The following is a 21043-nucleotide window of genomic DNA, read 5'->3' on the forward strand; positions in this document are numbered from 1 at the left end:
ATGAGAAAAAAAAAATTAGAAATAGTTTAGAGATAGAATGAGGCACAGGTCAGTAAATAGAAAAATAGTAATTTGGAGAAGGTCAATGTTTTCATCCCATGTCTCTGGAGATCCCACCCCAAGTTGGCCTGTGCAGCAGTGGAGAGATTTCATGATTAGGTGAAAAAGGACACTGGGATATTTTTAGTTGTGGTTTCTTTTTCTCTTTGGTATAATTACTGAAAGCTAAAAATCTAGCTTCATTAAATGTACTTTGGGTCCATTTAGTACATTAGAACAGTGCCTTTTACTACCCAGCATGTTATCACCAATCTGTCTACCTAGCACATGTAGCTAACCTGTATATGTGCCCATAAAGGGTGTGCCTTAGTATGTATAGATTTGTCAGTTGAATTAACTTTTCTGTATTAATGCTGGATGGTTATTCATGTCAAAATCAATATTAAAAGGATTGTTTTCTCTAGCTTTCTCAAGAAGGCACGGTGGTTTTAGTTCATGATTTTATTTTTTTATTTAAAAAAAATTTTTAATGTTTATTCATTTTGAGAGAGGAGAGGCAAAGAGTGGGAAAGAGAGAGAGAGAGAGCGGGGGAGGGTCAGAGAGAGAGGGAGAGAGAGAGAATTCCAAGCAGGCTCCACACTGTCTGCACAGAGCCTGATGTGGGGCTCGAACTCGCGAACTGCAAGATCATGACCCGAGCCGAAACCAAGAGTGAGACGCTTCACTGACTGAGCCACCCAGGCCCCCCTTAGTTTATGATTTTATTTTTAACACTAATGCTCGGGAACCCTTGTTCCCATTTTTCCTGAATTTTCACATCTGATGTCTTTCTTTAAATGAGGAAAGGACTCAGCTCCTTGGCAACAGACTGCATATGGCATCTTTATTGCTAATAGGAAGTGTGGTATTCACTATAGTGATTTCAGAAAATTCATTCAATTATTTTATGCAAATAAATTTGATTGAAAAGTCAGCTGCTACCTTGGGATCTGTCTCTCATATGGTTACACAGATGCTGAGCACACACAGGCAGCAAACGATAAGTGTGTCCCTGGGGTTACTGTTTGGTCCTTTGTCTTATTTTTCATTATAGAAAGAGGTCATTTTGCTCAAACTCTGAGAAGGCTTTGTGATGGGAGAATCCCAATATGATTTAACATTCCATATTTCTTCCATAATTATGGTGGCTGCCTTCTGTGTAATTTTAGGTGAGGGTCTTTCAGCTGAGCGGGTTTTGTAGTTTCAATTGTTCACGAAACTATAATTTTCTCAGGGTGAGTTCACCTCCTAATCAAATGGGTGAAATCCTCCGAGTATTTGCTTTAACTCCTAATACATTTTGATTAGCCTCCATTTGACAAGAGAAAAAATGGCCCAGGAGATAAGCTGCCCTATCAGTTCATCAGTTTCATTAGTCTGTCAGCATGTGCTGATTATCCTATCAAGTTTATCAACAGCCTTGAATGTGTTTTCTAATTCACACATTTACATATTATTAGTGCCCTTTAGGGATCAGTGATGGATTATAATGTCTGGCCACATTTAGCCTGTAAGTATTCATTTTTTCTCAGGGCTCATTCATTGACACTCTCACAACCACTACCCCCAAGCACTTGTGTTTATACATACAAACATTATCTTTTTTTCCATCTTATTTTGTCATTTATTTGGAGGTTAAAATAAAGGAGTATGTAAAAACAAATACAACTATATTTGAATGTTATTTTTAGTTTAATAACTCAATCCATTGCAGTTGATTTTCAAAACAACAAAACTCTCTAATTCTTTTCATTTTCCCCTTGCTTTGAACATTTTATGAGAAATTTCTATTCTGTACGCTACATGCCAATAGTTTACTTATCCTGAAAACTAAGTGAGAATATTTTTCCCTCTTGTGTATTAAAAGAAAATAAGTTAGATTAATTTGCTTCTCCACTTAATTTGTTCTGTGTTTTATCCTGACTGTTAATTTATTTTTTGCAACAGTTCATAAGGTAACTTAAAAAAAAAACTATTTAAAATATACTTTCATTATTCTCTTGAATTTCATAGGACCAAGATGATTGAATAACAAACTGTTGAGTAACAAGCTATCCAAAATTATGTGAATAGCCAACATCCAATGATATAAAATGGATACTAAATATTAGTTGATAAATAAGTAAACTTTCACCTAGCTGGCTTTTGTAATTAGCAAGGTGTTTGAATATATGAAATATAAAGAGACCGTATCACAAAATAACTGTTAAAACTGATCCTGGCCAGTTGTATGATTCTATTTCTGTGGGCCTCAATTTCCTCTTGAAAGGAAGTATGACTATAGTCATATGTATAGTATTCATAGTATGAAGTCACATAACCCCCACTCAAACTATGGCTTTGACACTTACTAAGTGACTTTGAGCAAAAGACTTACTTGAATCTTGTTTTCGCATCAATAAGATGTCTGTAATAGTAGCATCAGTTTGAGGATTGACTGAGATCATGAAGGTAAAGCCTATTGGACCAAATGCCTAGCCTAGCAAATGTTTCATAATATTACCTTCTATTGTAATCACTGTCCTCTCTGAGGGACTGTAAGCTCCAATAGTCTTTGGTTATATTCTGTCAGTTCTTTTGTTTTAATTCACTGTAGTAGGATTTTTCTTATAGATAATAAGATTTTATCCTATTTAGTTCTGTCCTGTCTACAATTTCTGTTTTTCCTCTTGAAGGCAACCACACTCAGAATCCTTCTTTTATCATTAACTGTGTTAACCAAAAGAGAAACAGCATACTAAGTTACTGCCCAATTAACTTAATTCTGTTAATAGAGTACACCCTCTAAATTAAAATTGTCATATTTAGGTTAGATTTTCTTCTTCCTTTCCTGTCATATCACATTTTCCCCCTAGACTTAGTCACAATTTTTCTTTATTCTGATATCTATTGTAGGCCTTTACTGAATCTCAATTTCTCCCCAAATATAGTTGTATTTTAGGATCATAGAATGTTAGAGATGGAAGATGCCTATCTTAAAAATCCCTCCTAATATATAATCTCTTTTATTTTGCAAAGTAGAAATTAATACCCAAAAAGTTGAGTTGGTCTTTTCAGGATTACAGTTTGTGTTAGAACCAGAAAGATAGTTTCCTGATTTAGATTCAAATCCTTTGTCTATGTAGCCTTTGTCTGTTACTGGAACTGGTACGTTCTACATTATGTCAAGATAGCTTTTATTTACCTATTTAAAAACCAGCAAAATATCTGTAGATATAAATGTAGATATAGATGTGTGTATCTCATTCCTTGTCCAAAGATATATTAAAAACTTCTTTATTTTACTAAAAGTTATAAAACACCTGCAAAAATGAAATGTGCAGGATATTAAAAAACTTCAATGTAGGATAATTTTTAACCACCTTCAATTTTTCCCTTTTTCCTCTATCATTGTTTGTTTCCTTTATTATGTATCCTGAAGGGTGGCTTTTGAATATTCCTAAGAGATTATGGAAAACTATATTAGGCTGTAACTTTCAATTACTTTTATCAGTTTGAGCCCTTCTAATCCCAAAGGTCATTTTAAGCCTATTTACTATTTAAAATAAAATCACTCGGCTTTCTCCATGCAAAGTAATTGTTGGGTTAATTATTTAAGCAATTTCAGCCATTTCATGTTGGTAATATATCTTGAGAACAAAAGGGCATAATGTGTTGCCTGGAGTAAGAGGGAATCTAGAGTTACTTCCTTGTCATTGCAGTGTATAATCACTGTGTTTCGAATAACCTCTGTGTGCCAAAAAAAAAAATTTTTTTTTAAGTCACAAGTGCTGGGTAGGGGGTACAAAGGTGGTGGTGGTAGTATGAAATGAAAATAGCCCCTATGATTCCTGCTGTCATGGAACTTTCTAGGTGATTTCATAGTTAGCCTGGAGCACTTCAGTACTTTTCCTTAATATGTAAATGTCTATAAATAAGATGGAAAATTGTATTACTCTAGCCTCAAAAATATTTTGTCTATAACTGTGTCAGCTGTGCTGTGTTGTCTGGACCAAAGAAATCAAACCAACCAAACAGGAAAAATCTCTTTTTTATTTCTAATGTGACAGTAGTTGTCACAATTTGCATACATATTCCTATTTTCCTGTTCTTTAAAAAAATATGTGTTTACAATGGGTAACATGCCTTTTATGTGAGGCAGAGATTGTATTTTTCTTCCAGGGGGAATTGCATGATAATGATCCGTTGCTGTTTATTGCCTTATTTGCCTTTATTTTGTTCTTACCATCTTGATTCTCTTATTCCTGATTATTTCTAGGTTGTTTTTTTTTTAGGTTTATTTATTTTTAGAGAGAGAGAATGTGTGGACACAAGTGCTGGAAGGGCAGAGATAGGGAGAGAGAGAATCCCAAGCAGGCTCCAAGCCCTCAGCAGAGAGCCCAAAGTGAGGCTTGATCCTAGGTACCTGAGATCATGACCTGAGCCAAAATCAAGAGTCAGCTGCTTAACCAACTGAGCCACCCAGGTGCCCCATAGGGTTTTATTGTTGTTGTTTGATTTTTTATTTACTTATATTTTTTTAACATTTATCTTTGAGAGAGAGAGAAAGAGTCAGAATGCGAGTGGGGAGGGGCAGAGAGAGAGGGAGACACAGAATCTGAAGCAGGCTCCAGGCTCTGAGCTGTCAGCACAGGGCCTGACATGGGGCTTGAACCTGTGGATGGTGAGATCAGGACCTGAGCTGAAGTTGGATGCTCAACTGACTAAGGCACCCAGGCGCCCCAAGAATCTTTTCATTTAAGTTTCAGTTTTGTTTTTAAAACCTCAGCTCTTTAATTATGAGAGATTTCCTCAAATTCATTGAGCTAGTCAGAGAGAATGGAGAAAGAAACAATGAATAGGAAACACAATGAATTTATTAGAGTAATTTTTGGAGTAAAAAACTTGTCCTAATTTCGGAATTGTATTTTTAAGAAAGACTTGTGGGGCTGCCTGGGTGGCTCAGTTAAGTGTCTCACTCACTCTTGGTTTCAGCTCAGGTCACGATATCACAGTTTGTGGGTTCCAGCCCCACATCGGGCTCTGTGCTGACAGTGCAGAGCCTGTCTGGGATTCTCTCTCTCTCTTCCTTTCTCTCTGCCCTTCCTCTGCTCATGCTCTCTCTCACTCTCTCTCTCTCAAAATAAATAAATAAACTTAAAAAAAAAAGAAGCTTGTAGAATAAAAGAGTCAAGTGTCATAAATGGCTACCAGCGGTCTTTAGATTCCTTACTCTTACTTAGGTAAAAACTGACACACAAGATGTCAATTACACCTCCTGAAAACAAAATGCAAAAATTCTTTCTTGTAAATTTATCCTAACTCTTCTTGAAGTAATGTACATTATATGCTGAAATCAGTTAGTAAAATGGCTCTAAGTAGTCTGTTTTTCTTTCAGCCTTCTGTATGGCTGGGGTCTTTTTGGCTGAATCATTTATTTTTGCTGGATTTTTCTAGCGTGTCTGTGTGTGTACACCTCACCTTCTTTTAGAATACATTTAGAATCAAGATATTCAGAATACATTTTTGACATGATCGTTCACATGCTTAATGTTTTCTTCTATGACTGGCTGTTCTTAAGTGGATTGCTCAAGGCATTTAGCATGCCGACTGTGAAAGGGATGGTTTTCAACTGTGTGAGATTTGAACTTCACATCCTTCAAGTGTGGAAGCATTAACACTCTGGTAGTGTTAAGCTTTTTATACCATCTGCTTCCTCTGTTTTGAGTTCTGGTGATTTTCCAATGATTGCTTCCCCTGCACTCTTGAAAATTAGTGAGTCAGCCCTACAAATATGGGTATGACCATATAATTGGATTAACCACTGATCTGTGTACCTCCAAAAAGATTATTGAGTTCTAATTTTTAAGATAAATTATTTATTGTATTTTGATTTTTTTTCAAAATGGACAAGACCAGGAGACCATGTTAGGTGTATAGTCTACCAATCCGGAAAAGTGAAATGTAAATTTGAGAGATTTTCAAAGTTCACTTTGTAAGATATGGAGCCAACAAGATAGGGAAATCAAGAAATTTTGGCTGTATATCAAAAAGAGTAAATATATAAATTGATGTAGAAAATCTATATTTTTTTTTTCCTCCAGGTTCATTTTACATTACAAAACTGCAGTGCTTTAATTTTCTTCTTTTTTACCATTCACTCTTGGTACAAATTCCACTTTATGTACTATAGTTACAGACATTCATTTGCCAGGCGTTAGTCTATACACTACAGAGGCCAGCATCTAGTTCAGCTGCATTAAATAGGTAATATATTTTGTTTAAAGTTTCAATTAAACCCCGGACCAGAAGATATATGGTCCCTATGGGGAGTTTGAATACTTTCATGCCAATAGTAGGGTTGCTAAGAATCATGCTTGGTCTAGATGTCACTTGCTTTCCTGGAAATACGATATGAGACAGTTGATTATATTTCATTGCTATTAAAACCACATGAGCCCACCTGTTACATTAATTCATACTTTTGCCAGTTTAGTGGTAAAGGAAAAGATTGAAGTACAAAAAGTTTATTTTTGAATTGAGTTATAAGGAAATGAATATACTCAAATTAATACCTAATTATATCCTTGTTCGCTGATTTCCAGACTTTCACTCTTTCTGCTTGAAAAAAATCATGTTTTACCCTTTTATTGGGTAATATTCAGGAAGTGAATCTTTTACTCAGTAGTAAATATGGATTGGATTATTCTTGAAAAAATTGAGGTAATGTTATGTGATACTGCGAAATTAACAAGATTTCAAAATTTGCCTTCTTAACAGATGTCAATTTTGGTAACATTGAGATGAAATGAATATAATCATGAGTAAGAAGAAAATATTGTTCTAATGGATAAAACTTCAAAAATCAATGTCAAGGAAACTATACATTGCATACATTTAGAATAGTTCAGTAATATAGATAAAGGTAAAAATTAAACACATTACTTGGGGTGCTTGACTGGCTCAGTCATAAGAGTGCATGACCGCATGTCAGGGTCATGAATTTGAGCCCCACATTGGGTGTAGAGATTACTTAAGAAAGAAATTTAACAGGGTGCCCAAGTGGCTCAGTTGGTTGAGCATCTGACTCTTGGTTTTGTCTCATTCAGGTCCTGATCCCAGGGTCATGGGATCGAGCCAGGGTCAGCGTTGGGGTCTGCTAGGGATTCTCTCTCTCTCTCTGTCTCTCTCTCTCCCCCTCCCTCTGCCCTTCACCCCACCCCCCGCCAACACACGCTCTGTTACTCTCTCTCCAAAATAAATAAAATTAAAAAAACAAATAAAAGAATACATTACTAATTGTATATACTTTGCTGTGTATGTATTTGTATCTGTTTTTCCTAATAAGTAGGGAAAGAGTTTTCTACATAAAAATCTCATTTAACTTCCAAAATGAGCTGTTTTTTGGTTTTAATTTTATCTACACTGATAGAAGCTATTGTAATACTCAAACTGAATAAGGGATTAAAAAAGAACATGCAAAGTTTTCTTCCAGAATGCAAGTCATTTTTGCCAAAATGTTAATTATGGGCATGGAATGTTTGAACTGTTGAAGAATCTTATTTTCAAGTATTCATTAAAAACAGGATTAATTTTTTAATACCTGGTCTGTCTTAGCAAGTAATAGTCATATAAGAATTATAGTATAAATTAAATTATTCATTACATGTTATAGAAACATATTACATGATCCAGGAATACATATTAAATATATCCCCAAGAATATATGTATAAAACTGAAAATTCTTTCATTATACTTTCTGACATCTTCCTGCAATATTCAAGTCTTATTTCTTCGAATACTATTATTTTCATTAATTCTTTACAGGTTAGTATAACATTTATTCTTTTTTCTTTTCTCTGGTGTCAAGTTTGGTTTTTAAAACCCAATTTAGTACTTCTTTGCATATTTCTAGTGTTCCCTAATTATTTCAGTTATATTAAGCCATTTTACTTACTTCATTGTAATTCTCTTGAGGACAGTATACGTTGGGGGAGAGAATCATCACCTCGTCCCACATACACGTGAACATACACACAGTCTCAATTTCAGTTTTTTTGGAAAATTCTGAGCATTTAAAAGGGCTGGCTCCAATATTTATTGATTAATTATTTTTAGTGATTTATTTCCTTGAAAACATAAAAGGAATTGATTAGCCTGAACAACTCCAGGATACTAGTTGCATGTAGAGAAATATTGACACAGGTTCCTGGCTTTTTTCCAAGTTAAATTTTGATGGCACATCAGATGTTTCCTGTATATAACCTTACACTAGAAATTAGGAGCCTTTTGAATTTGCTCTGAGGTTTAAACTTTTTCTTGATGATTAGTTTTTTACTTAATGAGATACATATTCAGGTTTTTTTCCCCTGCATTTCTTCCTTTTGTTTTAAAACTACCCTTTCAGGCTTACGGGTTTCTTCTTAAGTTTGATGCTATAGGACTTGGTGAAACATTAACATATTGAACATTTTCATAACCCTCCTTAATTTAAGACTTGTATTTCATTTTACTTCTAAACCCTCCACACCAAGGAAACTTTTTAACAGCAAGAATTGTTAAAAAGTCTGTTGTGAGATACAAAATAGCTTCTAATTTCTGTAATCATTTTACTTTTTTTTCTTTATCTTTTCCTGCTCTGTATAGTAGCTACTGAGCATTTCCAATCAGAACTAATGTATCTAGGTCAACTAGACTGTGTTATTTTACAAGGATCAGATTGGGCTGAGGAAAAAGATTAGGATGGAAATATAAGAGATTCACAGCCTACAGATACAGCAAGTTTAGGATATAAATAAATGTAAAAAGCCAGACCCCCTAAGGTTTCTATGTTAATGCCAACAGAGTGAAGTAAAAAGAGAGAATTAAAATCACAGCAAGTTAAATTAAACTCTTGATGTAATAGGCTCCTGATATCATATGGTTGTGTCAGAATGTAGATTCTAGAAAAATAAATTACTTGAAAATTTCAGTGACATACGTGGTAAAAATAGAACATCTAAATCTATGTTGATACGTACTGTGATCAAATAGTTATCAGATATGTATCAAGACTCTTCGGAGCTAGAGGCTTCTGAACTTGGGTTAGAGGACAGAAGAATACAGGGTTTTGTGCCTGGCTCCACACATCTCACAGTCCATTTTGAGATCAGGAGTATTGTATTGGTGAGATAAGTACATAAAAAAGAGGAAAGGGGCTTGAGTACATGGAGAACTGAGTACTAATCTTGAATAGGGGAACTCAGTTTTCTAAAAATTTCCCTGTTAAATTGAATCATAAATTATATTTCAATAGCAATAAACATGCAGAAAGAATCTTATAAAAAAAATTGACAAAATGACTTTCAAATTTATCTGGAAAATAGAGCCAAGAAGGTTTAGAGAAAAATAATGGGTGAGACATGCCGTACTCAAATATTAAATATTAGAAAGGCCTACAGTAGTTAGAGCAGTGTTGTTTTGGTATAAGAACTGAAAAACAGATCAGTAGGACTGAATGGAAAGAGCCTATACATACATCAGAATTTGTAATGTCTTTATGCAGATAATAAATGTGAAATTAAATATTGGTGAGGAAAGGGAGTTCTTATAAAAGGTAAATCAGGAAAAATTGATTAAATGATGTTTGGAAAAAATAAAATTAGACATGTGTCTCACATCATCTAGTAGATGTATTTCATAGCTCATTTTAATGATGAAACTATATAATTAGAAGAGAATGTATGTCCCTATGATAAGTAATTTTTGTATGCATAAAAGACAGTGACAGGGGCGCCTGGGTGGCTCAGTCAGTTAAGCGGCCGACTTCAGCTCAGGTCACGGTCTCACGGTCCGTGAGTTCGAGCCCCGCGTCGGGCTCTGGGCTGATGGCTCAGAACCTGGAGCCTGCTTCCGATTCTGTGTCTCCCTCTCTCTCTGCCCCTCCCCCGTTCATGCTCTGTCTCTCTCTGTCTCAAAAATAAATAAACGTTAAAAAAAAAATTAAAAAAAAAAAAAGGCAGTGACAAAGCTACAAAGGAAAAGTCAACTTAATTTGCATATATAAAAGTTAAAGTAGTCTGACAAGAAAAAACAGTTTGACCATCTTTTGCATATTATAAAGGAAAGATAAATATCTTAATTGAAAAATGGCTTAAAACCATCAAGCAATGACCTGCAACTAAAAAATATTCACGGTTAAAAATTTGTGAAAAAATTTTGTAGGAATATATGAATTTTCATTAAGAATTAAAGTAGGAAAATTGAAATAATAGCATTTTTTTTCAAATGTACATTTAAAAAATGTATTCGAATCTGGGTGTGATGAGGGCTTAGAAAAGTTACTCTCCTTATATAGTACTTGTGGAAGTGAAATTGGTACAGTATTTTGGTAGGCTAATTTGGTTCTCCGTATCCTCAACATTAAATTTGCTAATGCCTTTCAGTTCAGGAATTCCACTGCTATGTATGTAGTCTAATTAACAGATATATGAAAATAAATAAGATAATTACAAAACAAGATGATAATTGCTGAAGTAGGTGCAGTGCCTGCATAAAAAGTTGGGAAAGAAATTTGAATAAACAGAAAGCTGAATATTGATCTTAAATGAGAAAATTTAGTTTTGGAAAAAATAGTATTTTTGCTTAATATAGTAAAACACTAGAAGGAACTCAAATACTTAAAAGTAACAAGAAAATTTACTTATTATATAACTGATTTATTTTCAGTATATATTTAACTTTTTTTTAATGTTTATTTATTTTTGAGACAGAGACAGAGTCAGAGCACAAGCAGGGGAGGCACAGAGAGAGAGGGAGACACAGAATCTGAAGCAGGCTCCAGGCTCTGAGCTGTCAGCATAGAGACCGATGAAGGGCTCGAACCCATGAGGTTTTGAGTCATGAGATCATGATCTGAGCCACTCAGGTGTCCCTGTTTTCATTATTTAAAATAAATTATGGAAAAACAGCAAAATTTTACCACTATCCATGAGTGATGGAATTTACTTGATCTAATAAAATTATGATCTTTAAGACTTTATAATAAGCAGAATACTGTTTATCATTAGATAATATATAAATGTTAAACATTTTAAAAAGGAATAATCAGATTTGATCTTGATGTAGTTAGTCTTAAATAGATCATCTAGAAAATCCATGAATATGGTAGTTCCTATATAACTAGGATATTGTCACAGGTTTATGAAATGACTGTGTATAAAATACTAGACATTGGTGAATCCACAAATGATTATCTGTATCATTTTGGAAATTATGGAATTATTTATTTTTAGCCCCTCATTTTGTAGGTGATAAATCTAAGGCCCTGTCAAAAAACTTACTTGTCCACAACCATGCAACTATATAATGGCAAAGTAATAATTAGAAACACAGCTATCTAGCTACTGTTTTGGTATATATATAACTCGTCATAATTCAGTGCTACATCATAAATGTAAGTAAGTTCAACAGGTAAATGAAACAACCAAATTAATCAGTTAATTAATTAAAATGCATTTATTTTATTTTAAAATTATGTGGCAAAATTATTCCTCAAGGCAATAATTAAAGAACATAAAAAGGAAATCATCATAATAAATGTGAAAATTGGTAAAATGCCCCTTGAAAGAAAAGTGACCAACACCTAACATTAAGTTTCAAAAACACCCCAAAAAATCTAATGTCTTACATGGAGAATAATAATTTCCTATAATGGAATGATCACCTCGGTGACCAGCCAACTCCTCAAACTTGGAAAGCTTGGAAATTAGTGTGGAATTAAATGCCTGGTCTTCAGGCAAAGTATTCCAAAATTCGGAGTATTGTCAATGACATGATTTCACTGGATTGGCAGCAGGAAGCCTGCTAGAAAGACCGTACGGCCGATAGGAGTGTTCCCATTCTTTAAAGCTGTGAGCCTTTTACAAAACTAGATTTTCTCCCCCGTGTGATGGTGGAGCAGTTTTTGTTTTACAAACAACTCTAAAACTTTTCCTCAAATGATAGCTGGGTTTGCATAATTCTGTGTGCTCCACACTTCATTTGTATTCCTCTGTTGTGATTTTGCTCACAGCCACTGTCTGTATTATTATTTATTTGGTATTTTTCTACCTTCTAAACCATGGTATCTATGAAATGACACTTTGTTTTAATGGTTATCTATTTTGAGAGAGAGAAACAGGGCGAGCAGGGCAGGGGTAAAGAGAGAGAGGGAAACAGAGAATCCCACACAGACTCCGTGCTGTCAACACAGAGACCAGTGTGGGGCTTGAACCCACAAACTGTGAGATCATGACCTGAGGTGAAATCAAGAGTCAGATGCTTAACCTACTGAGCCACCCAGGAGCCCATATGAAATTACATTTTTAAACACAGATTAAATAAAGGATAAGTATTAAAAAGTTTTGTGTCATGTGCATCTAAATATCAAACTTTGGAAAATACTCATAAATATATTTGTCACTTGACTATAAGTTCCATGAAGGTAAAAATGAAGAATATCTCATTAACCTTTATGTTTACCGTCATCATATTATCCTGTTGCTTAACTTAAATTGGTATGAAAGTATTCGAGAATAAAAAAAGGAAACATTTGATAATTATTCAATTATTATAAAAGTTGGGTAAGGGGTGATCACTTTTGGTAAAGCTGGTGACAAAGTTGTTGGTTTTTTGTTTTGTTTTGTTTTAGCTTTTAAAATAGGGAATTCTGGGGCGCCTGGGTGGCGCAGTCAGTTAAGCGTCCGACTTCAGCCAGGTCACGATCTCGCGGTCCGTGAGTTCGAGCCCCGCGTCAGGCTCTGGGCTGATGGCTCGGAGCCTGGAGCCTGTTTCCGATTCTGTGTCTCCCTCTCTCTCTGCCCCTCCCCCGTTCATGCTCTGTCTCTCTCTGTCCCAAAAATAAATAAAAAACGTTGAAAAAAAAAAAAAATTTAAAATAGGGAATTCAGAGATGGGAGAATTGGATGAAGGCAGTCAAAAGGTGCGGACTTTCAGTATGAGATACATAAATTCTGGGAATATGATGTACAATGTGATGACTACATTTAATGCATCTGTATGGCATATTTGAAAGTTGCTAAGCAAGCAGATCCTAAAAGTTCTTATCACAGGGAAAAAAATAAAACATTGTTTTTCTTTATAAAATTTATGTATCTATGTCAGATGATGAATGTTAACTGAACTTGTTGTGGCCATCATTTCACAGTATATGTAATCAAGTCATTATGCTGTACACCTTCAACTTACACAGGGTTATATGTTAATTATATCTCAGTAAAATGGAAAGAAAACGTAAGGAAGCTATGAATCTTCACATAGCTATATACTGTCGAGCAAGGGCAGGAGAAACAAAAGGTAACTCTAGCAAGTATGGGTAGTATGTCCCATTACGTACTCTATTCTTTATCTGCAAGCCAGAGCTGTCCAGTAACTTGAAACATGAGAATCAGTGAGATCTGGGCTATTACATCATCAATAATCCGGCATTCTTTCCTTTAAGGAGTTAGCCTTTGCCTGCGTTATTTAGACCCAGGGCTTTTTAGGGAGGAAGAGTGACACTATTTGTTCTACATCTGAAACTGGTTTATATCTGCTTGAAGCCAGCCTGGAGACATCCAAATCCCTTTTGTCTGTGAGTGAATCGGAAATAAATCTGGGTGATGAACCTGACCACTACATCATCACAGCAAATCTTCTCATTCTTATGAAAGTGGCTCTATTTTATTTATTCATTTTTTTTTTTTTTTTTGCAAGATGAGAAGGAAACATAGTCATCATTGCTTCTTTCCTCCTGGGTGCTATAAACATTTTTTTCTATTATTGTAAGTTAAGAAGAATTACAGTACCAGAGAAGATGGCTTAACTTAACCCTCCCCTCTCCACCCTATTCCTGAACAAGTATTTTCATTTCCTTCCTCATTGAATGTAAAATTTTCTTGTCTTGTAGCCATTTCCTTCATGGAATTTTTATGATTTTAATATTTTAATGAAGCTTAAAGGATTACATATATCTCATTCTCCCCCAAAACTGAATCCACTGATGGCACTTTTTTTTGCGGTTATTTTATCCTCTCTCTAATTATTTTTTTATAGTATTTGGACAGAATGGTATGGTGAAAGAGCCAGAGAGAACTCTAATCTGAATCCTGAATCTGGGATTTGCTCGGTTTTAAACACTGAACAAGATGCTTAATCTCAGTGAGCCACAGTCTCTTCATTTGTACAATGAGACTGATGTTAATTACAATGTAGGCATAATGTACAAGTATAAAGATAATATATTTAAGACATTAGGAAGTATTTGATAAATAATAAACTTTATATGGTAGGCATTTCGATGCAGTAGAGAAAAGCATGAGCTTTACAGCCATTCGAACTTTAGAATAGGATTATTAACTGTACTTGTGCAAGTCACTTTCCATTCCTGAGCCTTCCTCCTCACCCATAAAATGAGTATGCTAATTCCTAGTATGAATTAGGCATGAGAAATGTGAAGTTCCTACGTTGTCAGTGCCAGGGGTATATCCAGTACTTGCCTGTATATTGTTTGTTGCCTACATCTTTACTGAGTCACTTTTTAAACACATTTAAATTCATCCATTATCATTTTCTTGCATTTTAGGTTTTACATCTTGATTTTATTACCATTTTTATAGGCTGTTTTTGTGTTAAGATTAACCATAGTACTGAAGTGCATCTTGTATGATACATATTCCCCTCTTAACAGCTGAATAACATATGCAGCAGAAGCATTTTTAAAGGTCAACTATAGATTATTATTGTTCTTCCTTATTCCCTTAATTCGGTAGATAAGCCCCAGGCAAAGTGAAATAATCTTGATGGCCAATGTATCAGAAAGCTAGAAAACAATTTTCCAGGAGTGAGAAAGAGTATAATTTTCACCTGAGCTGGAGAGTTGAAAAGTTTGTGATTATTCACTACCAGTAGGTCAAAGCGGTGTGCTTTGAGGTCAAGTTGTCCTGGGTTTGAAATGCAGCCTTACCACTTTCCTCATTTATGGTTTTGTGTGTTTTATTTACTGCTCTGCTTCTCAGTGTTCTCATCTGTGAAATCTAGGTAAAGCTTTCCTTAATAAAAAAATGAGATGCATATATAAAGCAACTAATACAGAGATGGAAAATCTTCTGTTTCATCTTGCAAACCTAACCTGAACAGTTAGTTGGTAGCAGTTGAAGGAGGGTAATGTGTGAAGGCTCATCGTGGGGGCTAAGGGAGAAAACATTCTACATGCCCAACGATATGGAATAAGAGGAGTAAGTGTACATAAGTCAAACATGTGCCCTCTATGGCTTGCTACTCTAATTCATAATAAATATTCAATACAAATGGTTGCCAGTGTTATTATTGAGATACAGTGAAAGGTTGCATGAAGTTTTTCTGAGTGGTAATGAGTAGTACCTAAGTAGGCTGGTCATTTACATTTTTCATATACTTGCCAAGATGCATTATTACATTATATTTCTTGTAGCCCTTTTATATTTCTCCATCTCACAAGGTTTTCAAATTATTAAATTACTTGTGAGTTATTATTGAAGAAAATGGGCCAGCCACTAATTATTTAGCAAGTTAATATTTCATTGCAAAATAACTTTTAGTAATAGATTTATGACTTGAAAAAATAGAACACTTTGTGCAATGATTTGCAGACAACTTAAATGCAATACAGAGCTCCATCTCAAAATTGCTATGGAATTGGGGTTCTCTCACATTCTTTTTATTTTGAACATAAAACCCACTGTTTACTATTCTACAAATTAGCTGAATTTTTTATTTTAGTTACTTTTTTATTTTTTTAATTTTATTTATTTTGAGAGAGACAGCACGAGTGGGGGAGGGGCAGAGAGAGAGGGAGAGAGACAGAATCCCGAGCAGGCTTGCACTGTCAGCCTGGAGCCTGACGCAGGGCTCAAACTCACGATACTGCAAGACCATGACCTGAGACTATACCAAGAGTTGGACGTTTAACTGACTGAGCCACCCAGATGCCCCAGTAGTTAATTTTTTTTATATAAATGAAAAGTAGAAGTTATATTAAAGGCAATGATGGTTCAGTTTCTGAAAGCTGACCTATGAGGCCTTGAAGACCCAAAGAAGTTCAGGTTGTTTCCAAACAGAATCTGTAATTCTTGCCCATCTTTTTCTTCCAACTCTGAAGTTAGTGTATGTTTTCTACTGTCTTTGGAATCCACTTTAGATATAGATATTTGGATATAATTTGTCATTAATTGCTTTAAACTTATCAATATTTAGATATCGTCACATTCTTTCTGTTACATAAATCATATCTAGTATCATTTTAGTATGAAGAAATGGTTCACTTGCCCTAGAAAAACTTACTGTTTGCTTTCCTGGGAAACATTTGTTAGCTCAACATGACAAAAAGAAAAATAAATCTGTCTGACAATGTTTCATGTTTATAGAGATATTATAACAATACAATATTATAGAAATGTGAAATTAAAAAAATTATGCCTAATCCTCCTGCTAATAACGGTGAGCATTTTGTTTATTTAATTTCAGTCTTTGGTCTTTGCTTCAGTATTTCTTGCATTCCCCCTGAGCATTCTATTTAATCTAACTAAATTCTTCTTAAATGCAAACACATTTTAAGTTTTAGATTAAAAGAAAAAATTTTCCACTATCATTTTTATGACAGTATAGTTTAAGAACTATTCTGAGAACCAGAAACACATAGACGTGTGTGAGTGGTGTATACATTTTTGTTCATATTACGTATTTGTCACTAGTATTTTTTTACTAACCAGCTGAGCAAAGGGAACTCAAAAGGTGAGGAGACTTAATTCAATTCTTCAAACATATTTGTATTGACAGCACTGGGCTAATATAAAGGGAATATGATTAAAGTAAAAGGAAGCTAGTTCTTCCTTTGAAGCAAAGAGGTATAGCCAGTGTGGAAGGAAAAGCCTCTGATTATGCCTTGAAATAGAAAAAGCTATCGTAGTTCTGATTAGTTAAGCTCCAATGGTCTGCCTGAAAAATAATTCCAGTTACCAGTCTATTACCTGGTCTTAGAAATTGAATAGCTTCTATATTTGCAGTGCTGATTAAAACTATAATACTTAAATATACAGATCAGCTTAAAATATAATATTCCCATCAGGTAAAAATTCTTCCATACTGTAAGCAAATAAAGGAGGGGGATGGTAATAAGTAAGGAACTGATATACGTTTGGTTTTACTTCCAGTTTTGGGGGTTTTTGTTTTTTGTTTTCATTCTCTTGCTTGGCTGTTAGTGAAATGCTCTTTGGCAGGTAAAATTTGCTTAACTTGAAAGTAATAACTGATGGCTGAAACTCTTCATACTAGTTCTGTACATGGTACTGGGTGTGCTAAATAATTATCATATATTCACGGAATTTTGCAAGTGATACTCATAAATTTTATTTATTTATTAAAATATAAAATGCAAATAATTTGTGAAAAAAATCTAGCACCACTACTTAATCCAAAATGTTTTTGACTCCTTCTACTGATCTTATTTTCTCAACAATGTTGTAAATCTTGGAAGGACCTTAAACTTCTTTGTCCAAGTCCTCATAATTCTCTCTACTTAGTAGTTATTCTATAAATGCTTGAATTTCTAAAGGAATAAATGAATGTGAATAAAACAGAACAATTGACTGTACATAAGAAAGAACAAACTTATCTTTAAGAAAAAGAAAAAGACAAAGGGTGTATGCTTATGGGTTCGAGGTTATTAGGTTAAAAAATCAAAGCTTTATTAGTTACTAAAGTTTTGAATTTAACCGTTTCACTTAATTTCTCCATATACAAGTTTTCATATATGTGAAATGGAAATTATGGTGACTTTGGGGGAATCCAATGAGATAATGGGTGAATGTACTTGCCACAGCATCTGAAGTTTCATAGAGTATAAATACGATGATGTGCTACTATTGCATTGTTGGAAAGCTGTGTCCTCAGGTTGATCTTTATGACTTTCTTCCCAGGTGAAGCATACATGCGATTAAGCAAACTCCCTGAAGCAGAGCATTGGTATATGGAATCCTTGAGATCCAAGACTGACCACATCCCTGCTCATCTGACCTATGGGAAACTGCTGGCTCTAACAGTAAGTAACATCTTCCTTCCTCACCCTTTAGAAGCTGGTTTTCTCCATGCAGACTGAGGTAGAGTTTAAGGTATTGGTTCTTAGCTGATTGACTCATACTGTTAGGAGGTAGTGATGGTAACACTGAGTTAGAACTCTGTATAGAACCTATAGACAAATGTATTTGCTTGGCTGTAGAGTTTGCCATAGCTAAAATGTGGTGTGTCGTGATCTTTGATGTAACTTAATGGAAAAATATAGATGGTGAATCCCATATATGGATTACATAATGGATTTCTCATAATAACAATATTCGTATGAAGATTATGTTCTACAAACCACTGTTAGCCCCCCATTGGCTACACTGTAGAACTCAGTCTGGTTCTTTCCAACTAGCTAGCATTATGTAATGCTTTGCATGTGTGTGAATTAGTGTCACCTGGAATTTCTACTGACTGGAAATCATTCCAGAAGAGAAGTGGAGCCATCATTTGGCCACCCACTATGTGACAAGCAGTCTCGGAGGCCACATTCTCATGAAAGTGGTGTTAGTTTGAAGCATAAGAAATGGCTGGAATTCTACTATTGTGATTTATAAAAATCATAATTTCATGTGTTTCAAAGTAATGTTGACGTCTTATTTTACACTGTAGAGGATTGTTCAAGATAAGTAAATGTTCTGAGCTTATCCAGTGAAGAATAAGCAGTCGGACCAACCTTTGATCCCTATCCCAACCTATTGTCTGTGTTGTTTTAGTTATATCACCTAATCTCTCTTCAATATTAATAAAAATAAATGACTCCTAGAAAAGCATAGGACAGATGGTCAGGAAAGTAATTTCTGAGTGAATTCATAGAAAGGTAGCTTATAATTATTTAAAAGTAATAATATTTTATTTTCTACAGAAGATGGTAGACTAAACACTTAAATGATACAGGCAGACTAAGTACCAGAAAATACCCCACTAAAATATATCTAGGTGTCCTTAATAAAGCAGATAACTCTCAATGCGTAGCCGAGTTCAAAAAGTAGTGAGACAATTTCCTAAGGGTGAGAAGTGAGCGAGTTGTGGCAACTGGAGGGAAAGGGCTTTTTGTTTGTTTTCATTCTTGCTGGAGTAAGAGACAAAGCTTTGGACCAGTGAATGGCCAGGGATTAGATACCTAAATGAAGCAGGAAAATTCATACCCTCTGTGAAAGGATAATCTGGAGTAAATTTGCATACTGCTATAAGAAGGCAGCATGAAGGTTTGCCTATCTCAGCATGGGATTTGGATGGAGAAGGAATGAATTTTTACTACCGCCCTCCTTTTGTCTGGCTTTGAGTTTTGAATTTGCTTTACTTGCATGGTCATGAAATTCCTAGGCCAAGAAATTAAATTAAAACCAGGCCACTAGAAACTCTTGCTGAAGAAATTACTGAAGATGTCCTTCAAAAGAACACAATTAAATCTAGAAGGAGTTGCTGATTACGTTGCAAAAAGAATGTGAACAAAGAAATGTGATCATGTGGGTAAACAAAGAATAATAATCCTAAATATTATACTAAATATTTATAATACTGAATAAAATATTGAGAAGGAATAACCTCACAGGAACAATCAAAATGGGGAGATGAAATTTAAGATGATTTTTGGAAGTCAGAAAGTGGAAAGAGGTATTACAACTGATTTGTCAGAACAGAATCCACCAGGGGCAGCTGGGTGTCTCAGTGAGTTAGGCATCCAACTTCAACTCAGGTCATGATCTCACCGTTTGTGAGTTTGAACCCTATGTCGGGCTCTGTGCTGACAGCCCAAGCCTGGAGCCTGTTTCAGATTCTGTGTCTCCCTCTCTCTCTGCCCTTCCCCTGCTCACACTCTGTCTCTCTCAAAAATAAATAAATATAAAAAAAATTGGAAGGAAAGAAAGGAAGAAAGAGAGAGAGAGACAGAAAGAAAGAGAACAGAGTCCAACATCTGAAGAGGCTTTGGGATGGGGTAACAATGAAAAGAAATCTTACATACTCAAAAAGAAACCCAGAGAGACTCAAGACTTGGAGGGGGCTGGCATAGAAGAGAGTGTTAAGGAGCCTTTATTAAATGGGGTAATCAGTTGTAAACTGTGTCTAAAACCATCAGGTCTCTCCCCCAGTGCGCAATGCCAGCATCCAGGCAGTCACTTCCAAGGCAGGGAAAAGAAGGTTTATAGTGGAGCAGCTGAGTAAGACAGGTTCATGAAGCAGGAATAGCTTGCACAGTCGAAGGTGAAATGCAGAGAGGACTGAAAAGATTGACTCAGTATCTTCCATTGAAGTACGCAGATTGTTAGCACCCCTCCCCAACCACATGCAGAATACCAGCAACACAGAGTTATACTTGTCCAGCACCGCAACGCATACACGTGTGCACATGCACGCACACACACACACACACACACACACACACCTGTCCCACCCCTGAGAAATTGTAGAATTCTTACCTGGAGAAAGTGGCACACTGTAGGGAACAGAAATCCACATACCTACATTTGGAGGTCACCCATAAATGACTAGCTCCCAAACCAGATACACAAAAGTGAATCTTCTCGGTCTATGAAGCACACTGATGCCTAAGGAACTCCATTCAGCTTTTATTAAGTAACTTTTGAATAACAGTGGGCAACCAAAAACCATCACTCATATTTAGGAAACCTTGAATGTAAGCGATTGGAACTGAAGCAAATTATTAGGAGAAGGAAGATGGAGGAAACAGAAGAAAATTTTTTTAAAAAATCCTTAGAAAGAGATAGTAACATAGCATTTTATAAAAGCAAGATGCTATAAAAACATAAATAATGAAGAAAAAAATAAAACAACAAGAGCTTTTAGAAATTAAAGATATGAGGGCAAACAACTTTCATTTAAAGGATAGGAGACTACAGGCACCTGGCTGGCTCAGTCAGTAGAACATGGGAATTGATTTTGGGGTC

At 35.1% G+C, this 21043-nt stretch overlaps 1 protein-coding gene across 2 annotated transcripts in view; it reads left to right on the forward strand.

Moving 5' to 3' along the window:
* TMTC2 (transmembrane O-mannosyltransferase targeting cadherins 2) overlaps positions 1-21043 on the forward strand; it is a 412004-nt gene that overhangs the window by 266948 nt on the left and 124013 nt on the right. For both annotated transcript variants that reach the window (XM_042947264.1, XM_042947265.1), the window contains exon 8: positions 17993-18114. In XM_042947264.1, the coding sequence (XP_042803198.1) occupies positions 17993-18114 (122 nt within the window). The remainder of the gene's footprint in view (positions 1-17992; positions 18115-21043) is intronic.

Source organism: Panthera leo, chromosome B4, assembly GCF_018350215.1.
Source record: "Panthera leo isolate Ple1 chromosome B4, P.leo_Ple1_pat1.1, whole genome shotgun sequence".
Taxonomy (NCBI): Eukaryota; Metazoa; Chordata; class Mammalia; order Carnivora; family Felidae; genus Panthera; species Panthera leo.